Below are 23,834 nucleotides of genomic sequence, written 5' to 3'. Positions count from 1 at the left end.
GAATTTTTGTCAATCAGGAAATCCATGCTGTATGTAGTATGTTCCAGAATTACTAGATTCTATTAGTCTTATCTTTCTCTAACACAAGTGCTTTCATTTCTTTTCAGGTTGCGACTGTCATAGACATTAGTATCTAAAGGGATCATTTAACGACCCTCTACTTTTCTATTACTATTAGGGATGGTCCGAACCTGCCGAGGTTCAGGTTTGTACAAACCCGGACTCTCGCCAATGATTCCCGTTGTCTTCCACCTCCATGGAGAGGGTGGATAAAGCGGGAGCACCGCCTGGAAAACTGGGATACAGCCTATGGCTGTGGCTGTATACCGGTTTTTCAGGCAGTCCCCCCACTGTGTCCGCCCTCTCCACGGAGGTTTAAGACAGCGGGAATCATTGCCGAGAGTCCGGGTTCGTACGAACCCGAACCTCGGCAGGTTTGGACCATCCCTAATTACTATCATCATTAATAAAGGAGGTTTAGTTATTTGTGCTTTTTCCGAAACATATACAGCTAAATTGGAATTTTGACAGTTTTTTTTGTTTTGCAATTATTCAGGAGTATAGAAAAACTGCATTTTTCTAAATAAGTCTCCAAATGCTTACCTCATTTAACCATACAACAGGAAACATAAATTCTGACTGGAGTTTTGACAGAATGCTGAAATGTGGAATGCAGAAAAGGTAATGAATAGTTAAACATTATTTACATATTTGGATCTAAAATAAAACATTCATTAACAAATTAAAATGAATAATTATGACTGTATTCACACCCATCAGTAATAGCATGGCATACTGCAGCACTACACCACAAACACTATGACGGACATTTATCTAAGACCTATTTTTTTGTGTGAATTTATGGTCCCCCCCCCTTTTTTGGACTAATTTCTATTTATGGACCAGTATTCGACTGGCGAACATTTTTTAGATGCAATTTTTTTTTTATTTTGCCTGTTTTGAGTATTCACCTAAACGTTTGCATAATCCAGGATTTGCACCCTGTTTTATCATTTCCGTAGAAATATAGTAAAACATCACCAAAACATTTTTGGTCAGGAGCAGGTAAACTTTTTTGCGACCATTCTTATTCAAAAAATGTATGAATATTTGTTAAATTAGTCCTATTCGGCTGGCTAAAAACAAATACTCAAATGTCTCCCTATGCATGTGTTGTCACTTTCCAATAGCAGTCACTATCATCGTTTGGGAAATCAGTGTAGATTTGATTTATGCTGGAATTTTTGCATTGTAGTGAATCTGTGGCTTTGCTACGATGCTATGACTAGAGTTATATCAGCCCCCAATGTGTTGATGTGCAACTATATCCTCTTTTGTATTCCATGGATTTTTATTGAGCTGAAGTAAAGAATTGTACTAAACGCTGACCTTTCTGTGTTCTTTTTTGTCTACTGATGAACTTACTGTATGTGCTCTGTAGTGGAGCAAACCAGAAAATGTTCTTTATTGCACCATAATTACAATAGGAACCCTAATGCAGGAAGATTCAACTGCACTAGCATCCTCTGTGTTGGGTACACCTTTAAATGGATGCCACAGGCTCAAGTGATGTGTTCATATCACAGAATATTATAAGAAAAATTGTGACCTTTATTTTAGATTTAGATTATGTTTTATTCATGAGTTATCTAAACATCACATTGGGGACCCCTGGAAAAACATCAGGTGATAATCATCAATATGTTCTCACAAAGTGTTTCTGTCATTTAAAATAAATAAGTGGGCATATTTGGAGAACCATTGGGATTAGTGATGAGCAAACATGCTCGTCCGAGCTTGGTACTCGATGGTACTCGTTCCTCGGACGAGCATCTTGCGATACTCGAGAAAGTCCTCATCATCCGTTTACTGTAAGTTTGGGTGCAATTTCTCACCCAATCGACATGCAGGAGACACTTTGGTACATCCTGCGATGACGTGGGACCCATACATGTCGATGACAGCGATTGGTTGGCCAGATGACCCTGCCATATAAAAATCTCGGCCGCGGACACTCTGCTCACATGCATGCTGGAAGAGATTAGGGACAGAGCTGCTGCTTGTCAAGGAGAGCGTTAGGGAGGGAATTAGTGTTCCAGTAGGCAGGGAATAGTAGCGAAAGAACCAAACAGCCCTTGTAAGGGCTTAAAATCGTTTTTCATTTGTATTACTCCAGACTGGTGGCTGGGACTTGCAGTGCAGCTACCACGATTTCAGCAGCACACTGTGGTGATCGGCTGCTGGCAGAAAGGGGACATTAGGTGTTGCATACAGACCTTTAAGAAGTGCTCAGTACTCTTTTATGACTTTGTGGCTTGTGGTGCTGCTGTCATACATTGTATTGCTGTGATTTGTAGTACACCTGCATAGAGCTTCACTGCTCATTGTCCTGTGTAATAGGTGCCATAGACCACAGCCCACCACTTACACACAGACTCTATACGACAGCCTCCAAATACTAGTGTGACACTGACCACCAGTATATTTACTTATTTCTGTATTTCTTACTGAAGCTATGGTGTCACACAGTGTAAAGCTGCAGCCACCAACAGATTGTGTACCACAGCCTCCAAAGAACTAGTGGGACCACTAGTATATTTTCTAATTTTTGTTTCTTTTACTCAAGTCATATCTAAGCTCACTACTGATTACCCGGTGTAAGGGGGTGTCACAGAGTGTATAGGTGCAGCCACCAACAGATTGTATAACAACCACTAGTATATTTCCTGATTTCTGTATTTCTTACTCAAGGCATATCTAAGTTCACTACTGATTGCCCTGTGTAAGGGGGTGTTACACAGTGTATAGGTGCAACCACCATTAAATTGTTTACCACAAATTCCAAAAATCTAGTGGGACCACTAGTTTATTTTCTGATTTCTGTATTTCTTACTCAAGGCATATCTAAGCTCACTACTGATTGCCCTGTGGGAGAGGGTGGCAGACAGTATATAGCTGCACTTGCACACCCAGACTCTATACAACTACCTCCAATAGTAGTCTCAGTAATATATTTTCTAGGCTTGCTGTGATCTTCAGTGCAGCTATCTCAGTCTTGACTGTGCAGTGTCCATAAAATGGTGAACCCCAGCGGTAAGGGTCGCGGACGAGGGTGTGGGTGTGGGGTTCCAAGCGATGCAGTGGGCAGAGGCCATGTTTCAGGGCAGGGTGACACAGGAGCACCCGTTGAGCAGGGAGCAGTGGCACACGGCAGACATTCACTCCCTAGCTTCTTTGAGCAACTTACCAATATTGAAACCGCAGCAGTGTGAACAGGTGATCACGTGGATAGCGGATAATGTGTCCAGTAACTTATCCACTACCTAGTTTTCCACGCAGTCCACCCACGCTACCCAAGGGAGCGGAACCCTTGCTCCAACAGCTCAGCCTCCTTCCCCACAGCCTGGCCCCTTCAGGGAAAGGAGGGATTCAGATCCGCCACCATGCTCCCAGGAACTATTTTCTTGACCCTTCCCCGAGTCTGAGCAACCGGAGAAGTCGATCTGTCCTGATGCCCAAACTATGCAGCTCACGCAATCAGTGAGTGATGAGAGTGGGGACTTGCACGCAGGGTTTGAAGAGGTGTCTGATGATGACGATGAGACCCGGTTGTCAGACAGTAAGGTTGTTGTCATGGATGTCACTCAAAGTGGGGAGCAGAGTGAGGAATTGGAGGAAGAGCTGGTGGATGAGGATGAGGTGACTGACCCGAGCTGGGTGGATAAGCCTAGTCAAGACCGTGCTACTGAGGGGGAGGCAAGTTCAGCCACAGGACCGGTTTGAAGAGGGGTGGGCAGAGGGAGAAGCAGGGCCAGAGCAAGTAGATCAGCAACTTTACGAAGTCAGACTCCCGTGGCCAGGCCTAGATGTTCGCAAGTCTGGAGGTTCTTTAAAGAAAGTGCAGATGACCGACAGACTGTAGTGTGCAACCTGTGCCACACCAGGATCAGCAGGGGAGCCACCACTACCAGCCTAACCACTACCAGCATGTGCAGGCATTTGAGTGCTAAACACCCCACTCAGTGGAACCAAGGCCGTTCAGTGACTGCAAGTCACACCCCTGCTCCTTTCCCTGTGTCACGTGCTGGCTTTGTCAGTCCCCCCGCCCAGGCCCCAGGTATGAGCGCCACCCACCCCTTCACCTCCACTATGCTCCACACCCTCCAGCAAGGTGTCCAAGCGCAGCGTTCAACATTGATCTGTTCAGCATTTATATCACTAGTTTATGCTGTCCTCATTTAGGGCACCATAAACCTAGGGACAGATTCCCTTTAAAGTTCTTGACAGGGTTAAATACATATTTTACCATGTACAATATGTAAATGGGGCATATTATATAAACAAATTGTTGCAAAAAAGATAGTTCTTCTACAGAATGCACATTATACTATGTATACTCACTCTATTTTACTGGTTCGGTTAAACAGAAGATTGACCTGCAATCTTTTAGCAAAATGCATAGTAAAGCCTGTTGTCTGTAATAAAAAGAAAGTAACAGGGAATTGCAGCATATAAATAGCTGTAGCTTACATCTATGGTAGGTATAGCATCATTGTAATACAAAAACACAGCAGTGATTATTGCAGCATTGCATAAATTTGTGCTATTCAACTTATAGGGGTTGTCCCATTTGGACAATTTATGTCCATATGATCAAATGTATTAAGGTATATACATGGATCTAGACCCAGAGCTGGTGAAAAGCTTCAGCTTCTGCTTTAGTTGACTGGTTTGTCATCCTGACCACAATGAAATACTTAATTTACCTTGAAGAGGTATTCTTCAGTATTCTTTATTAATGTATACTGTATTAATATTATAACACTATTCTGTGTTACTATCTTAGAATACTAAGCATTAGAGAATAGCCTTGTTTAACATGCGGTAAAAATGAGGCATAGAATATTTAGTAATTAAACTTACTGGTTCCACATCTATAAAAGTCTGATGCTCTTCAATGTTTGGGCTCAAACCATCAAGGGATTCTAAAATGTAGTCACTTGCATACAGAAAATGAGGTAGTGACAGGAATACAGGCTTTCCTAAAAGAAATAAATGAATGATACAAATTATGGTATTAGTATTATAAAGAAATAATGGAAATAAAAGAGTTAAGATTACATAAACAATTGAAAAAAAACATAGTGACAGGGAAGGCCTTAGAACCGCACAGGGCGCATAAGTACCGCATCAATTAAATTGCCAAGTGCTCAGACTCCTTTAGCTTATAGTTGAACAGGGAGCTGTCAATCCCTCCTGTGACTGCAGGCAGTGTTATGCCTACAGTCACAAAAGGCCAATCTGTACTTCTGCTCAAGCGCAATTTGCTTATATACCGACATCACTGTGTGTTGGAGTAGAGGGGAGGAGAGGAGAAGAGTGGGAAAGACGACAGGACTCTGGAGAAGCCAGCAGCCAATAAAAGCTAGATGAGTATTTTGTTTTTTTTTCCCACAGTGGGGGGCTGCTACTATATGGGGGAAGCAAGGGGGAATTGATATTATATGGGGGTTGCAGGGGGGACTGACACTATATGGGGGCTGAAAGAGGGAAATTATTTTATGTGAGGGTTGCAAGTTGGGTTTATACTGTATTCAGGCACTGAGGGGCTAATACCATACATGGGGGTAGGGATGACACCAGAAAGGAGAAGCACAGGGGGAGCCTGGTACTATATGAGGGCTGCAGAGGAGGGAGCCTGATTCCACAGGGGAGTCTATACCATTTGGGGGCTGGAGAGGAGGGTCTCATTGTATATTGGTGTGCACAGAGATGCCTGCTACTATATGGGGACTACACAGAGGGGCCTATACTATATGGCAACTGCACAAAAGGGGCCTATATTATATAGGGGCACAGAGCATTGCTATTATGTACAGCACAGGGGGCACAGAGGGGCCTAACTACTTTATATTGGCACGGCAAAAAACTACTATATGTGCTTGAGCAAGGAGCTTAAAATGTTTCTTTGGCAGATTATGGAGAGAGTATTTATGTCCAGGAAGAGAACTACACCTGTGAGACACTGGATGTAACTGCACTCTCTCACTTTTTCATTCTGCTAATTCTCATTCTCTTTCTTTCATTCTGCTAATCATACAAGTCAAGCACTACCAATATAAAACTTATTGATTATATTGAAAGTTTAGAGTAAGTTTTATCATCACACTTACCACCTTGGCAGGCACGAAGATCCAACACACCTGCAGCATTACAGCCTCTAGAAATAATCTCATCTGTACAGTAGCAGTGGTTGTCTGGATTGTCATGTGGTGAGGCAAGAGCTTTTTTTGGCAATATAAATCGATACAATTTAACTCCTTTCAGAATATATTCTTTTTCAAAGTCAGCATATATAGATCTATTAAAGATATAAAACATAATTGTATATAAACATATCCGATTTAGGTCATCTGAAAATCTAGTAGTCTATTGAAAACTGGTGTGTACGCCTAATGCACAACTACAACGAATATTGAAACATGGCTTTATCCTGCTGTAGCACTTAGCAGGGTACTAAGCATTTGTCCAACAAAATCTTGGGCCAAGCACCATATTCATGGTATTATTTCTTTTATTCAGGTCACATGATACAACCTTCCTACTCTTAAGGCCCTTTTACAGGTGTTGATTATTGGCAAGCAGAAATATTCTATGTGGCCCATGTAAAATGACCATTGATCAGCCAACCAATCATAAAATGCTTATTTGCCAGTTGATTGCATTTTATGTAAAAGGGAAAGTGCAGCCGACTATGGCATGATTAAGTGAGCCTAAGTTTTGAATTCAAGTGCCAATTTTGCCATAGGAAAAGAATGTGTATAATTGCTCTATTTCCAGTGGAGATGGCTGCCACTAGCTGCTGTAATGTAGAAATCACAATATAGTGAAATATAATGATGGTGTGCACCCCCTTTACAGCATACAAAGATTACATACAAACATATGGATGTTTTATATAACTGAGGCTAACAATCTTTGACTATTTATTAGGACATATAAATGTTGTATAGGAAGTCTCATGCTAAATAGACTTTATGAGCCAGAATGAAGAGATTCTTACTGGTGGATTTGGCACAATGTAATGCTATGTAATGCCAGATTACAATACCATGGGACATTATTACATTTCCCCCGTACAGCTAATGCAGGGGATTCCATGCTTGCTCCGGCTCCAGCAGTTAGGTTTCATGCCAGACAATTCTTAACAAAAATACCATAATTCTAATTTCTTACCTGCAGATTTCTGATGAAAAGAAATACAGAGGTACATTTTTGTCCACAAATGGAGGAAATGAAGCTGCATCTGTTTTACAAAAACATATACAAAATGGTCTTTTAACATTTCTAAAATTAATTTATTTAAAAAGCTGTAGGTAACAAGTAATCCAAACTGTTTCATCAGTATGTTTTTCATTTACGACCATTTACAGGAATTATCTTCTTTTTTTAACCCCTCATCTAAATTATACATTGGAAATTAGATTTAAAATAAATAATAATAATGGTAGTTTTTGGGCATTTGGGAAGGCATTTTTTAGCCCAAAAAAGCCATGCAAAAGTTGTTTCTGAGGGAAGCCTAACCTGGGCACTCCCTACCAACTTATCATAGCATTAGCCATCTTTTATAACTGCCTCTAGCTTCATGGTCTAAGCTTCCTTACTCTTCTACTTCCATTATCTGGATTCAAATAATTACAACAGGAATCTACATGTAAGTCGGTGAGATAGAAAGCTATGAAATTTGATTGGCAGATGCAGCCAGAAGAACATTGTTTGGTCCACAAGGGGGCATCCCAAAGAAAAATGGCTGAAGTCATGTTATATGGCACCTTTTATCTGTTATGCCACATGCTGTTTTGTCAATAAACTTAAGCTTCACAGTTTTGCTTTACATGTTACACCTACCTGTACCATTTATCATGTCACAGTAGTCATCTTTCCAGTAAGAGAGTGTGCTGAAAAAAAGTTTTAGTTTTGGGTCAGAAATAATTTACCATGTATAAATAAAATAAATAAATAAAAGAAACCAACGTATATAATCCATTGATATTCTGGTCATCTAGTTATGGTTATTGTATACATTATGAGACAACAGAAACTAGAAGAATAAGCTAGAGACCCACTAGTACAATAAATGGTAAGGATATGTTTAAAAAAATTATGTACAACATGAAAAGAACAAACTTTCTTAGTACAGCCTATGCTAGTGGACAGCAAGAAATGGCCATTGTATATGTCATCATATATACTACTATGTTCAAGTGGCTATTGAATATACTGGGCATCATAAAAATTTGGAAACACCCATATAAAGTGAAAATGGTTTGTTTCATGGTGATCAAGACATGCGCTATGAGGGAAGTAGAAAGCCTGTTAGGCCAATTCACTCACATGGAGACAATGTTGAATGCTGCACTCTTAAATTTAACTTTTATTTTCTAATGGGAAGGTAGGCTTTGTGACCCATCAAACTAGTAGAGAATTTTACCATAAAACAGTAGTGTGCTTCTGTTACCTATCTGTATTTGATTTTTCTCCTGCACATATGATATGAATGATGCAAGAACATTTTAAGATTGTCCTCATTTCAGGAGAACAAAGCATACGTTGCAGGAGGTTTCACCACCCATGAAAGCCTAAATTTACTCAGAGTGAAGCAGATGAACTTCTTGCTTAATGCAGAGTAACAGATTTGCTATCAATAAACCAAAAGCTAGATGACTAAAAACCCCTAGAGATGTAGCACAAGAGCCCTCAATGTAACACTCGTCTGTTCTTTTTAATGTGGGCTCAGCCTTGCCTCGGTTTAGGCAAACTTTGTCTACTCATAAAGACCACCAGAACAAAATTCAGATGTTTCAGCACCTGACCGAGGATGACCTAGATAAATTCTTGTTTTCCCTATCAGGTGCTGTTCAGTGACAAAGCAAATTACTTTGGGAATGGTGAAATCACTAATACTGGTCAGACTCAAACCCTCATTAGACTGATTTACATAATGCAGCTGCCTCTCCTAAAGTCGTGGTATGGTGATGTGTATAGAATATACAAACTAAGGGACCTTTCTTTATTGACAAAATATTAAGAGCAGACCTTTATTCAAAGTTGTTAGACAAAGATGTTTCCTTTACTGCTATCAGAGGATGGAAGATTTCTTAATATTATAACATTTGCCGGTGTCAGTAAAGTTCATCCCGGATGAACTTCATTTCTGTTGAATTCACCATAGCACACAATGGGAAGTGCGGCTGGAGCCATACTTTCCATTGCCTGAACTGTCAGTGTTGTGCGGCTGCTAGGAATTCCCTCTGACTTTAATGAAGTGTGTCTTATCTATTAATCACGGCCATTGTTGCAATTTGCATAGAAATACAATTTAATAGAAAAGATACGTTGTGTGAACATAGCCTAAAATTGGAACTATTTTTTAATAAAGGTCAAACAAAAAATATAATAAATATACCTTTCTCCTTTGTATTTGGTAATCAAGGCAACTTTACTGATGTCATCTTTTCCATTGTACACAACATAAGGGCCATCATAAGTTCCATTGTACTAGGTATATAAAGAGAGATATTTATATATACTATTAAGGTTACGTAATGTACATGTTTATAGTTGCTTACTAAACATATAATAATTTTTGATCATCTGGTTGCTAAAGAGAATAGATTAAAGCCCAGTTTAGAACATTTTAGGAGGCGCACAAAAAAAATGTTTCAAGCAACAGCTAAAGGCATATTCAACTAAATTTTGCAATGTGGTTACTTTTTGTATAATGGAAAGTAAAATGGACACTCACTAAAATTGACTTTTGACATAATATCATACATCAGAAGTTATTGGTCCGAGCGGGTCTCACATGCCTTATTATATGTCAAAAGTTAATTTTAGCGTCAGTACGCTTTAAATAACTTTTAATATACTTTCTGTATCAATTTATCATGGTTTTCAAGATCCCTTCATTCAACAGTAAAACCATTTCCCACTTGGATTACTGCAACAACCTACTCTAACATGATCAACCAGTACCGCTCCTCACAAAATCTGTCTCCCCTTGTACGCTCCTCACACATATATGTTATGTCTGCGCTTGTTCAGACCTCAGTGGAGTCCTCGCCTGTAAAGTATGGCCAGGAATGCGCTTTTGGACATGATTCAGTGTACATGTTTTCTACCAGTCTAAACTCTGTCTTATTCCAGCACTTGCTGTTTAGTTAATGAAAGGTTCCTCCACACCTGTCTGGATTCTTCTGCTAGCCTTATCCAGGCTATAGATGGTTTTGAGTAGGGATGGATAGTTGTCTTCTCCACTCCAGTCTGTGTTCTGTGTGGTCTGAATGTCAAAGGGCTGATCCAATCTTGGCCCGGACCAGGACTTTGCCATCTCGTAAGTCTGGGACATTGCTTGTCTAGTCTCTTGTAGTATGAGCGGGTGTTTCATATTGGATTTCTTGGTATTCTAACCTCTTTGCCTGTACTTCTAACCTTTTTTGCCAGCTGCTTTTTTACTGTTCTGCTATTTCCAGTTTGACTTGTATCTGCCAGACTACTGCTTGTTTTTGTCTGTCTTGTGTTGGTCCGTGTTTCACTTACCTAGTGTAGGGACCATCACCCAATTGCTGCTGAATTCGGGCTGGTGTAACGTCTGGAGTCGTGGCAAAGACATGAGCCGCACCATGGAGCAGAGTCTAAGAGGTCACTGGTCTTCACCAGTGCCCACTGCAAAGCGGGCTTGCTGCAGCAGGCGACCCCCAGGTCGCAACGCCTGGCTTGGCTTGCTAGTAGTGGCAGGCGCGTTGCAGATAGAGACAGGTAAGCAGGCTGAAACATAGCAGGACTCACAGCTGGAAGTGGGATAGTAGTCACAGGTAGGTACCACAGATAGCTGGTATGTCAGGAACCATGGGCAGGAACAACGGGCAGGAATGACAGGTAGGATTCACGGGTTAGCTGGGAAGATAGCTCGCAGGACCATGAAGTGATGAGGTTCCCTCCGAGGCCAAAGCAATGGCAGCGCCAGGTCCCTGCTAGTGGGCTCTAGCATCTGCAGAAGACAACTTGTTGGGGAGAGCGGGTGCGGCGGCAGCCTGGAGCATGGGACATTGTCACACCCCTAACAGCTGGCAAGTAGGCAGGGACAGTCTTGGGGGCCTAGCACTAGGGCTCACACTGTCCATCCCTGTAGTCCATCCAGGGTTCCCTTACAATGTAAGGGAATTCTCTCGGGAAGATTTCTCTCAAGCCTCCTCTATATTCTGAAACTCACTATCCTGACATATCTGGCTCTGACCCACCATCAAAACTTTACAAAGAGACTTAAAGCGACACTGTACCCACAATGTGACCCCCCCACTTCCAAAGCACTTGTACCTGGGATAGCTGCTTTTAATCCAAAATCTGTCCTGGGGTCCGTTCGGCAGGTGATGCAGTTATTGTCCTAAAAAACTATTTTTAAACTTGCAGCCCCGTGCTCAACAGCCGGGGCGTAGAGTATCTGTGCCCTAACTTTGCACCACCCCTCTTTCCCTCTTCCCCACCCCCTTCATCATTAGGAATGCCACTGGAATATTTTCTCCATGCTGAACATTGCACAGGTGCCTTAATGATCCAGCCCATGTGCCGGGCTGACACAGGTGATGAATAGTAGACAATCTGCCTGGAGCATTCCTAATGATGAGGAGGGCGGGGAGGAGGGATGGAGAGGGTGTGCCAGCCTAATGCATACACAATCTGAGCCCCGGCCGTAGGGCACGGGGCTGCCAGTTTAAAAAATTGTTTTTTAGAACAATAACTGCATCACCTGCCAAACTGACCACAGGACAGATCTTGGATTAAAAGCAGCTATCCAAGGTACAAGCGGTTTGGGGGGGTCAGATTGTGGGTACAGAGTCGTTTTAAAATCCCATCTCTTAGGATAAAGCTACAACCTACAAAAAAACTGCTGTCACAGCACAGCATTGCAACCAGCTTTCAGTTATGTTATTCATATTGGGGGTTTTTTTGTTGTTGTATTTTTTTGTTACATTCTGTATTTGTTCATTTTGTATGTTAACCCCTTATTATACATACAGATTTTTTTTTTTATTATTACATAGACACAGAGATGGATTCTCTTGGTCATTCTTCCTGCTTGTGTCCCTAATTGGCTGCCATCTGAACATTCAGACTCCAACGGAAAAAAAACGTTTGACAAGTGTATGTGACATGTCAAAAGTTTCTTTTTCTTTGTGCATTTGCTGCCTAATGTTTCTCAGGTGTCATTGTCACAGCAAAATCAATGATGTTAGCATTACATGTCAGTTTTTTATGTTATGGCTGAGTGATTGTACTATCTTATGTAAGATGACAGATGCAATTCAAGATTTTGCATAAATACATATATATATGTTCCAGACTCTTTTTAAGTAGCCATAATTAAACATAATCAAACTATATACTAAGAACCTTCCATTTAAGGACCTATTCACTCTGTGTTTGCTCTGTCACAAATCAACATAACTCCAACATATGTTGCAGGCACTCGTATACCAACTCACCTGTTGTGTGACTGGGACCCTATGGCTATATGCCTACATATGATGCATGTGCCAAGAGATTTGCTGGTGCATAGATCAAATGGACACTGCAAACAAAAAGTGAATTGACCTCCAAGTATACAAAATGTAGCTGTAAAATGTTTGCCTATAGTCTTAGCAACCTCACCATTGGTTCATACATACCGGATAGAATAGTCCTGTTGTTTTATCTTTTATAATAGCATTAGGTAATTGTTCCAATAAGGGATCCCTGTAGCCCCATAGAACCTCTTTGACACTTCTTATTTGAAACAATGAGGAATTGGAATTTTTAATTGCTTGGTTCACAATGAAATAGAAATTTTCAGAAACCAAAGAAGGGACTGCCTAAAACAGATTATTTGAGTTAATAGTTTATTCCGCTATTAGGATATGTTCACACTGAGGAATCTGCGCAGAGAAGTTCCAACAGATTTCGACGCTCACCCCCTGCAATTGGCCGTGTGATACTCCACCCATGCCATAGACTCCATTCTATGGTTGGGCAGATTCCGCCGTCCATACAAATAATGAACCTGTTCATTCTTTGGACAGACGGCGGAATACGCCCGACCATAGACTGGAGTCTATGGCACGGGCAGGGATGCGCACGGCCGTGAGTGGGAGTGAGTGTTGGAATCTGTGGAATTGTAAATTCCACATTACAATGGGTGTAATCCACATGTGTATAAACATGTTGATTAGATTCCCTTTAAGCTCCACTGTTATTATATACCATATAAGAGGGCGGCATAAATTAGTGATATAAATGCTGAAGAGATCAATGTATTGCTTACATCAGTTTGTTCAGCCGTTCTCCTAATATGCAGGAAAATAGGATGCTTGCCACACATCTCCTCATCCCCCCCACCCTCCAGTTACTGATTGAAAGTTAAAGGAGAAGTCTGGGGCCTGGCCAAAAAAATCAATCACTGAATAAGCTGGGGGTCTTAAATACCTTTGAAATAGGCAAGGTTTGAGCTCAGAATTGCATCTTTCTGACCCTTACATCACCCATTCTCATCATCAGGTTTTCTTCCCTCAATTCCTGTTTCCTATATATCTATATCATGCATTCATACTACTTCAGTATCAGTGAAATAGTATTGAGTAGAACACCTACAGCAATTTACACTGACACCAATACTGCAGCTCTGATGCATCCATACTACTTGAGTGTCAGTGTAAACTGCTGTAGGTGTTCTATTTAATACTATTATACTGACACTGAAGTAGTATGCATAAGATGCAGTATTGATGTCAGTGTAAACTCCAACCATACATATAGTGCATAGAACACCTACAGCAGTTTACACTGACACACAATGCATCCATACTACTTCAGTCTCAGTGTAATAGTATTGAATAGAACACCTACAGCAGTTTACACTGACACTGAAGTAATATGCCTCATCAGAGCTGCAGTGCTTGAACAGGGATGCTTTCACAGATGTCTTAGGTGTTCCCTGTATGGGGTTCTGAGGGGGGAAGTGCTGGGAGCTGTGTGTTAGAGCTGCCAGGAGCCGTGTTGTGAAGGTGTCTGGCGGGGGAGTGCTGGGAGCAGTGTGGTCAGAGCTGCCAGGAGCCGTGCTGTGAGGGTGCCGGGTGGGGGAGTGCTGGGAGATGTGTGGTGAGGACTGCTGGGGGCCTTGCTGTGAGGCTGCAGGGGGAGAAATTATTTGTGCTGGGAGCCGTTCGGTTTAGCATACCGGGAGCAAGGGCGTAACTACCACTATAGCGGCTGCTATGGGGCCCGCCGCATCAGGGGGCCCCATGGCCTGTTCCTGCAATACACTGGGCCCCCTAAACCGTCATCATTTGCAGCACGGGGTGGCCCTGCTGGTCTCCTGGGTTTTGCAAATGTCCCTTTAACTGCAAGCACTCCTGGCCAGAGCTAGCAGTTATGTAGTTATGACTTCACTTGACCGTTTAGTGGTCAGTCGGGGGGGGCCCAATCAAAAGTTTGCTATGGGGCCCAGCCATTTCTAGTTACGCCCCTGACCGGGAGCCATGCTTTGAAGCTGCAGGGGGGGGGGGGGGGAGCTTGTCAGGAGCTGTGCTGGGAGTGCTTGGAGGCGTTCCTAGAAGAGAGAGGGGGGGGGGGGGCGTGACATAACGACCCAAGATGGCACCTGAGGATCACAGTGGGTCGTGACGTCATCAGAAAAACCTGAACTACAGCACTTCCGGTGGTGAGAGTGACACACAATAGTGTTTAAGGCTGTAATTAGTGTATATTTAGATGTTAGATAACTTTACATGTGGGAAAGAAAAAATTTCACCGAACTTCTCCTTTAACTAGGACTACTGGGCTCACGCACATAATCACATAATGGAGAGGACTACTTATTGTCCATCTTATTTAGGATGATATCTCTGAATCAGCTGCACAGAACAATGTAAGTGATACATCATCCTGTTCAGTTCCTCTCTTACTAGTTTATGCTACACTTAGATAGGACAGCAGAAACCTACTGACAGAGTCTCTTTAAAGGAAAAATCCATATTTCAGGCTCTATTGATTATTATGGAACTTGTTATTATGGTGATAACTTTATGTTTATATAGCCTTATTTTTGTATTTTATCGTTTAACCACTTTAGGGGCTCTTGTCTTCTGCCACAGCTTATTTTAACAGCCAGTCCAAACCACTTCATGATGAAATGATTTAATTTCTGTGCGACAGGATTTAAATAAAGTCAATGGAAGAATAGCAACTAAGGGTACATTCCAAGAACTGTTAAGAATTAGAAGGTAAGTAGTTGCTAGACCTCTGACATTGACAGTCTTCTATGATTATAAAAGAAACAGCTTACTTACTGCAACTGCTAGATTCAGGACTGTATATGTATCGTCATCGGGTCCTATAGACATATGTCTTTGAAATATGGCCTCAAATGGCTGAAGGAAAGTCACTGTGTTGTTATGGTTCTGTGTCACATTATGCTTTGGTACGTGACGAACCCTTATAAGAAAAAAAATAAAGAAAAGCTTTAATATATAGTTGTAAATTAAAAGACATATTTATAAAAATAGTGCATATAAACTTTGCTGATTGGAATTAACAAAGCTACAGTATAAGGTGTATGGGTGCCTCCCAACTTTCCCCTGACAGATGATGTCGGTGGACAGAGGGGCCAGACATGCTGGATTTTTGCAACCCAACTCTCATATTTGGGAGGGATAAGACGGTGGGGTCTGGTGGTGGCCTACCCCTCCCAAAAGGAAACACATGAATGCTTGGGCATGCCAAATGTATATGGGGAGGTCAGGAACGATTACTGTCAGCTAAATAATCATTCACTAATAATCAATAGTCATTCAGTTATTGAAATGTATGGGCACCTTTATGGATGAATTCTTTATAGTTACATAGTTAACAAAAGTCCATCAAGATCAACCTATTACCCTTCTGTGTTGATCCAGAGGAAGGTAGAAAGACCCTTATTTGGCAGATGCCACCTGCTCCACACCAGGGGGAAAATGCCTTTATAAATCTAAATATGGAAATCAGAATAATCCCTGGATTAATGCTCTATTACATGAAATCTAGAGCCAGTAACTTGAACTTATTTCCTGAATCAGCTGTGACAACATCATGTGGCAGAGAGTTTCCTAGTCTCACTGCTCGTACAGTAGAGAATCCCAATCTGTACTGATGGTAAAAACGTCTTTCCTCTAGACGTGGGATGCCCCCTTGTCTTGGTTACAGGCCTAGGTGTAAAAAGATCACTACAAAGATCCCTGTACTGTCCCTTCATATATTTGTACATTGTAATCAGATTGCCCCTAAGACATCTTTTTTCTAAACTAAATAACCCCAAGCTTGATAAAGTGTTGTGGTACTTAAACTATAGACAGTTTAAATGGGCTAATAAGAAGTGTATATGCGCACTTACAAATATGTATATGGTCCTATTTGCTGTAATTTAGGCTTTCCACCATTTATGATGTCATCTGGATTTGAAACATTAAAGATCCAAAACTCCCTATAGACTGGACTTCCAGGCACTATCCAGTTTTCATAGGCAATAGTTCCTTCTTCAATGACAGCTTCCTGTTTAAAAGAAACAAATGCTCAATACAAACTGTTAATTATGTTCACGGTAGCCATTTTGCTTCTGAAAAGTAAGGTTTATTTTACTGACAGCTGATCATCTATGTACAAGGTAATAAGTGATTGTTAAAAGGAGCCATCACACAGCCCAATTATGACAAAAGTGTTTATGTGACTTTCACATCTATCATTAATTGTAGCACCTCCTCTGCTTACATGGGAACAATAATAAGCCTAATAATAATTCTTAGGGCCATATGATCTTTATGATCAGCTGAAGAATTGTCTCTTTTATTGGCTGATAGTTGGGCGGCAATAATCATCCTTTAATCCCTTAAGGACAGAGCCTGAAATGGCCTTAATGACAGAGACAAATTTTATAAATATGACCAGTGTCACTTTATTCATTAATAACTTCGGGATGCTTTTACCTATCCGGCTGATTCTGAGATTGTTTTCTCGTGACATATTGTTCTTTACATTTCTGGAAAATTGGAGTCAATACTCATAACAAATCTTTATGAAAAAAAAACCAAATAACGTGAAAAAATGTGAAAAAATGCATTTTTCCAACTTTGAAACTTTTTTGCTTATACAGAAAGTGGTTATACCACATAAATTATATATTAAATAGCATTAGCAACATGTCTACTTTATGTTGGCGGCATTTATTAAACGATCTTTCATTTTTATTTGGACAATAGGAAGCTTAAAACATTAGCAGCAAATTTCCAAATTTTCAGTAAAATTTCAAAATCAGATATTTTTAGGGACCTGTTCAGGTTTAAAGTGTATTTGAGGGGCCTGTATGTTAGAAAGCCCCACAAAGCACCCCATTTCAGAAACTGCACCCCCCACAAAAGCATATCCAGAAAGTGTTTTAACCCTTTAGGGGAGTCACAGAAATAAAAGCCAAGTGTGTAAGAAATTTGAAAATTTTAATTTTTTGTGCAGAGATCTTATTGTAATCCAATATTTTTCATAATTATAAACCTATTACCAGAGAAATGCACCCCAATAATTATTGCCCCGTTTCTGCAGTTTATAGAAATACCCCATATGTGGCCCTATTGCGCTATTTGACGCAACCACAAGCTTCAGATATAAAGGAGCGCTTAGTGAATTTCAATGCCATGTCACGGCCGCGGCGGCGTCCCGTGTTCCGGGCCGCCGCCGCGACCTCCTCCTGCCCCATGCAGCTGCCGCGGTCCTTGTGCAGGGACCCGGCGCTGCTGCTAGTTCGGCCCCTGGGGGCGCCTCACCTCTCCTCCGCTCCTGTCTCTCACTGTGCCGGCCGGCGCGCGCGTCCCCGCCTCCTAGGGCGCGCGTGCGCCGGCTGTCTCAGATTTAAAGGGGCAGTGCGCTCCTATTGGTCCACATGTCAATCACTCCCCTATAAGTTCCAGCCCTGCCCCACTACAGGTGTTGGAGCCTCTACATGCTTCCCATAGCGTTTGGCCCAGCCCCCTGTTGTTTCCTGTTTCCTATCCGCTACCTGGTCCCTAGTCCTTGTTCCTGGTTCCTGCTCCCCTGTCACTCTATTGCTCCTGTGTTCAGCCTGTCACCTGCGGTTATGCCTACAGACCTCTGCCAGCACCATCTCCTGCCTACTGCTCCTGCCACGCCTCGCCTGCCGTCACTAGCAACCAAGCCAGGGGTAGCGACCTGGGGGTCGCCTGCCGCAGCAAGTCCATCCCGCCTTGCGGCAGGCTCTGGTGAAAGCCAGCGGTCCCTTAGACTCCGCTCCCTGGTGAGGTTAGTGCCATCGCTGGTGACGGTCCAGTGGATCCACTACTCCAGGCGTTACATGCCTCCGTTATATTTGGTCATTTTTGACTGTACCACTTCAGGTTGGCAGAGGCCATAAAGGAATGCCATTTTGAAAACTGCACCCCTCAAGGAATGTAACAAGGGGTGCGTTGGGCATTTGGACCCCACAGGTGCTTCACAGATTTTCCGAACAATATAGCGTGAAAAAAGAAAAATTTATTTTTTACACTAAAACGTTGTTCTAGCCTTCAATTTTTCATTTTCTTAAAGAGGAAAAAAAAAAGACACAAAATGTGTAGCGCAGTTTCTCCCGAGTACGGAAATACCCCACATGTGGCGATAAAGTGCCAAGGGGGCGCAGGACGAGCCTCCAAAGGGAAGGAGCGCCAATTGGCTTTTGGAAGCTGAATTTCACTGGAATGGATTTCAAGGGCCATGTCACATTTACAGAGCCCTCGTGCTGCCAAGACACTGGAAACCCCCCACAAGTGACCCCATTCTGGAAACTATACCCCTCAAGGAATCTAACAAGGGGTGCAGTGAGCATATGGACCCCACTGGTGACGGGCACAAATGTGGAACAATGTGACGTGAAAGGGAAAATTTTCATTTTTTCACTTTCATGGCGCAAATGTGCCCGTCATCAAGGGGTCCATATCCTCACTGCCCCCCTTTTTAGATTCCTTGAGGGGTGCAGTTTTCAGAATGGGGTCACTTGTGGGGGGTTTCCAGTGTTTTGGCAGCACGAGGGCTCTGTAAATGCGACATGGCGTTCATCATCCATTCTGGCCAAATCCAACCTCCAAAATCCAAATGGCGCTCCTTCCCTTCGGAGGCTTGCCCTGCGCCCACATGGCGCTTTATGTCCACATGTGGGGTATTTACGGACTCGGGGGAAATTGCTCTACACATTTGTTTTTTTTCCCCTCTTTTAACCCCTTGTGAAAATGATAAATTCAAGGCTAAACCAACATTATAGTGTAAAAAATGTAATATTTCATTTTCACGCCACATTGTTCCACATTTGTGCCCGTCACCAGTGGGGTCCATATGCCCACTACACCCCTTGTTACATTCCCTGAGGGGTGTAGTTTCCATAATGGGGTCACTTGTGGGGGGTTTCAACTGTCTTGGCAACACAGGGGCCTTTTGAATGCAACATGGCCCCTCGAAATCCATTCCATCCAAATCCAGCCTTCAAAAACCAAATGGCGCTCCTTCCCTTCTGAGGCTCACCCTGCGCCCGCATGGCGCTTTATGTCCACAGGTGGGGTATTTCCGTACTCAGGGGAAATTGTGCTACACATTTAGTGTTTTTCTTTATCTTTTAGCCCCTTGTGAAAATGAAAAAATCATGACAAGATTAATGATTTAGAGTAAAAATTTTACAAAAATTACACTAAATGTTGGTCTAGCCTTGATTTTTTCCATTTCTACAAGGGGTTAAAAAAGAAAATGAACACAAAACGTGTAGGGTAGTTTCCCCTGAGTACGAAAATACCCCACATGTGGGCATAATGTGCCATATGGGCACAGGGCAAGCCACCAAAGGGACAGAGCGCCATTTAGAGGCTGGAATGGAGGATGGAGGCCATGTCGCATTTACAAAGCTCCTGTGCTGCCAGGACAGTAGAAACCCCCCACAAGTGACCCCATTCTGGAAACTACACCCCATAAGGAATCTAACAAGGGGTGCAGTGAGGATATGGACCCCACTGGTGACGGGCACTTACGTAGAACATGTGCCGAGAAAATAAAAAATACCATTTTTTTCATTTTCACGTCCCAAATGTGGCCATCACCAGGGGGCCATATCCCCGCTGCCCCCCTTGTTAGATTCCTTATCGGGTGTAGTTTCCAGAATGTGGTCACTTGTGGGGGGTTTCTACTGTCCTGGCCGCACAGAGGCTTTGTAATTGCATCATGGCATCCTCTAATGGGAATGGCGGCCATACCTACTTAGCTGGGGAAAAGGGACAATTCTAATTTATTTGGGGGTATTAGGCCAATTATTGGTTTATAAGGTTGAAAACTACAAGTGTCCATCAAATTCAACCTGTGTTGACCCAGAGGAAGGCAAAAAACCCTTGTGAGGCAGACAACAGTAGCCTCATCACAGGGGAAAAATTCCTTCCCGACTCCATAATGGCGATCAGAATAATCCCTGGATCAACGTGACCCCTGAAATAGGAATAAGGGACAGAATTTAGAAAATGTAGAACCCCAATGACGTGTGGTGCGCCTTGAAGCGATCCAGTATGCAGAGGCCGGGGTGATCAGGACAGGTGTCACACTGGAAAATGGTGTCCTTCCTGATCCCCCTGTTACGCCACACTCTGCACTTCTTCTGGGGTCTCCTGTTTTCCAGTGTGGGGGACGTCACCTGGAAAATGTTGTCTTGGAGCGATACGGGGTCCCTCATATCCAGAAGCGCTGGGTCCGCTCCATGGCTGCTAAATATTAGGGCTCTATTACTGCTTCTGATATGTTCGGATCGTGCCGCAAGCTACAGGGCAGCGAGGGACCGGAAGAGGGGGTGCGGGTATAAAAGTTATCCCCGTACAGGTGGTAACCTTTATCCAGCAGTGGGAAGATCAGTTCCCGGACGATCTTCCCACTTGTTCCGAGGATGGGGGGAGGGGGCATCTGGGGGCTGAATTCGGGTGTCCCTTCCTACATACACTCTAAGGGTACGTGCACACTGCGGAATCGCAACAGATAACCCTTCGTGCATTCCGCAGTTGGCACCCGCCGGCGGAGTGATGCAGGCGTGCGTCTCCACACGTGTCATAGACTCCATTCTATGCACGTGCGGATTCCGCTCTCCGTCCAACGTATTCATTCTTTGGATGGACAATGGAATCCGCCTGTGCATAGAATGGAGTCTATGACAGGGGTAGAGACATGCGCCCGCATCAGTCCGCCGGCGGGTGCCAGCTGCGGAATGCACAAAGGGTTATCCTTCGCCATTCCGCAGTGTGCACGTACCCTTAATCTGTAAGAGTACCCAGAGGTACACTCACATAGTTTGTAGAATTTCACACCATACCGTCATCTCTTATTGGGACGGTACTGGCGGAAAAGACATGTCTGGGGGGCAGCGTACGCTACGCTACCCCCAGACACGTCACTGGATGATGAGGAGGATGAGGATGAATGGAGGAAAGAAGGATCCCCCCCATTCATCCTCACTGGCTGTTTCAGTGTCAGAGGCAATAATAACGTATCCCTCTGACGCCGAAAACACCCTGGGGGCCATCTTTATACGGGGACTAGTATATGGGGTATGTAGTGGTGTAGTGTCAAACTTTATTCAATGTAGTGTGGTGTAATTTAGTGTTTTTTACGTGTTTTTTTTTTTACAGTAAGTATAAAAAAAAAACTACGCCAACAAAGGCGTTGCTGCACTTATGTGCGCCACTTATCAGCAGACCGTGGCAGTAGGATATAGAAAAAAAACACCCTACGCCAAAAAGGAGGAGTTGCTGATTAGCAGCGCACTTTCGTGCGATGCTGGTCAACACTCAGCGGCGATAGGGTGCGGAAAATAGAAAAAAAAAATTTTTTTTCTACATTCTGAACATCCCTGTAGCTGCTGATAAGTGTATTACACATATCAGCCGCTAGGGGGCAGCAGAGCGCAAAATCCGGAAAAAGACGAGGCTGGAGTCGAAAATAGCCTAAAAAAGCCGATGGGGACCGCCGGAAAGAGCCGAAGACCGAATGAGAAGACGGAGGACGCCGCGAACCCGGAAGACGCCGATCAGGACCCCGGGACAGTTGAGTAATGTACAAATAACTGCTCTGGACCCCTCCGCTACCTAGCTGAGGGGTCCAGAGCAGGTATTTACTATTTTGGGGGACTCTGATCGCCGTGCCACCGGCCCGATCGGGCCGGTGGTACCGTGACCACCATTACTTTTTACCTCGGACAGCACCGACCGCCATTTTTTTCCGGGTCATTGGTTCCGATCGCCGCTATTGGCTGATCTGAATTGATCAGCCAATAGCGGCGATCGTAAGCACGGGGAGTGTTAACCACCCCCCGTGCCGAGAAGCTAAGATGGCCTGCTATGATTTATAGCAGGCCATCTTCCCCGATCGCTGCGTGTTCGGGCGTAAATTTACGGCCTGATGCGTTAAGTACCAGGGCGCGAGGTCGTAAATTTACGCCCGATGTCGTTAAGGGGTTAAAGGGAAACTATCAGCAGGTTAGATCAGTGCTTCTCAAACTTTTTCTATGGGAGCTTCACCCAACAGACCAAGGCAATGCTTGGACCTCACCCAACAGGCCAAGAGGGTGCCTGGGCCTCACCATCTGTGGTGAAAGTCTATTTAAAAGCTAAAAAAAAATGCTAGGGCTAGCTTTCACCTGTCTCCCAAGCTCTATATACTAATAAAGTGCTAAATTAATTATAAATGTTGCTAAAATTGAGATTTTTGCAAACAGCAAATAGACTGTGCAGATCATAGTTACTTTTGTGAAAACTGGCTCCCCAGCTGAGCCTCACCAACAACTAGGGGGCGCCTCACTGGTGAGGCTCGCTTAACAGTTTGATAAGCACTGGGTTAGACAAATCTAACCTGCTATGTCCCTACATCACACGGGTCGCTGAGAATAAAGGTACGTTTTTTTACGGCTCTATTTACTTGCAGTTTGAAGTTAAATTGCTATGCTAATAAGGTGGTTTGTTGCACCGTGGGCAGGGTTGCAATAATGCACAAGGCGCACATATAACTTTCATTAGCCTATGAATGGTGGCTTTTAGGCTTAGGCTATGTTCACACAACGTCAAAAATAGAGAAGAGGGGGACAATTTTGATATAAAAAAAAAACATCCGTTATTGCTACGATTTGCTACGATCACACACAGTTTTTCTTTTGTCACTGTTCTTTCTCCCTTTTTACTATTAAATTCAATGGACTTTTCAATTAAGCCGCATCCAAAGGCCAATTAGTAACCAAACTAGTATAATCTACCAACAGTCGTCATTGCACTAAGGGGAGGCAAGGATGCTAAACGACGTCCGTTATTTTAGACTCAAAATGATGAATGTAATTTTAAATGGAGCTGAAAAAACGTGTGAACATAGCCTTAAAATGCCAGATTTATTCTCTGTTCCTTGCTCACAAAGGCAAATGAAACAGAGATCTAAGCATATCAGTAAGCAGTCTAAAGGGTACAATACTATCTTCAAAGACCTTGGCACCCTGACTTCAACGGTTCAAGAATAGTATCAGGAATTTTGCTCCTCATGGTACAGATAAACTATTTCCAGGATCTGATGAAAGAGGAAAATTGATTAGGTAAACCATGAAAGTTGGCTCAAAATGTGCCAAAGTAACCACATGCAGCAGCCAAAGTACTTTAGGCTTGGCTGAGGGCATCTACAGTGATTGTTTAAACCCATACAATACACAGCACATTTAACAAAACAGGGCTCTA

General features: G+C 43.0%; 1 protein-coding gene across 1 annotated transcript in view; it reads right to left on the bottom strand.

Moving 5' to 3' along the window:
* Window positions 1-23,834, bottom strand: part of CD36 (CD36 molecule (CD36 blood group)) — a 32,381-nt gene that overhangs the window by 2,526 nt on the left and 6,021 nt on the right. Inside the window, exons 2-11 of the mRNA XM_069978264.1 lie at window positions 16,460-16,617; window positions 15,381-15,525; window positions 12,726-12,908; window positions 9,467-9,558; window positions 7,909-7,958; window positions 7,237-7,306; window positions 6,174-6,361; window positions 4,924-5,042; window positions 4,402-4,475; window positions 604-658 (exon numbers count right to left, since the gene is read on the bottom strand). Of these exons, the coding sequence (XP_069834365.1) occupies window positions 604-658; window positions 4,402-4,475; window positions 4,924-5,042; window positions 6,174-6,361; window positions 7,237-7,306; window positions 7,909-7,958; window positions 9,467-9,558; window positions 12,726-12,908; window positions 15,381-15,525; window positions 16,460-16,617 (1,134 nt within the window). The remainder of the gene's footprint in view (window positions 1-603; window positions 659-4,401; window positions 4,476-4,923; window positions 5,043-6,173; window positions 6,362-7,236; window positions 7,307-7,908; window positions 7,959-9,466; window positions 9,559-12,725; window positions 12,909-15,380; window positions 15,526-16,459; window positions 16,618-23,834) is intronic.

The sequence above is a fragment of the Dendropsophus ebraccatus genome, chromosome 1 (assembly GCF_027789765.1).
Source record: "Dendropsophus ebraccatus isolate aDenEbr1 chromosome 1, aDenEbr1.pat, whole genome shotgun sequence".
Lineage (NCBI taxonomy): Eukaryota > Metazoa > Chordata > Amphibia > Anura > Hylidae > Dendropsophus > Dendropsophus ebraccatus.
Note: the sequence above shows the minus strand (reverse complement) of the source record. Positions and strands in the feature narration are given on the sequence as shown.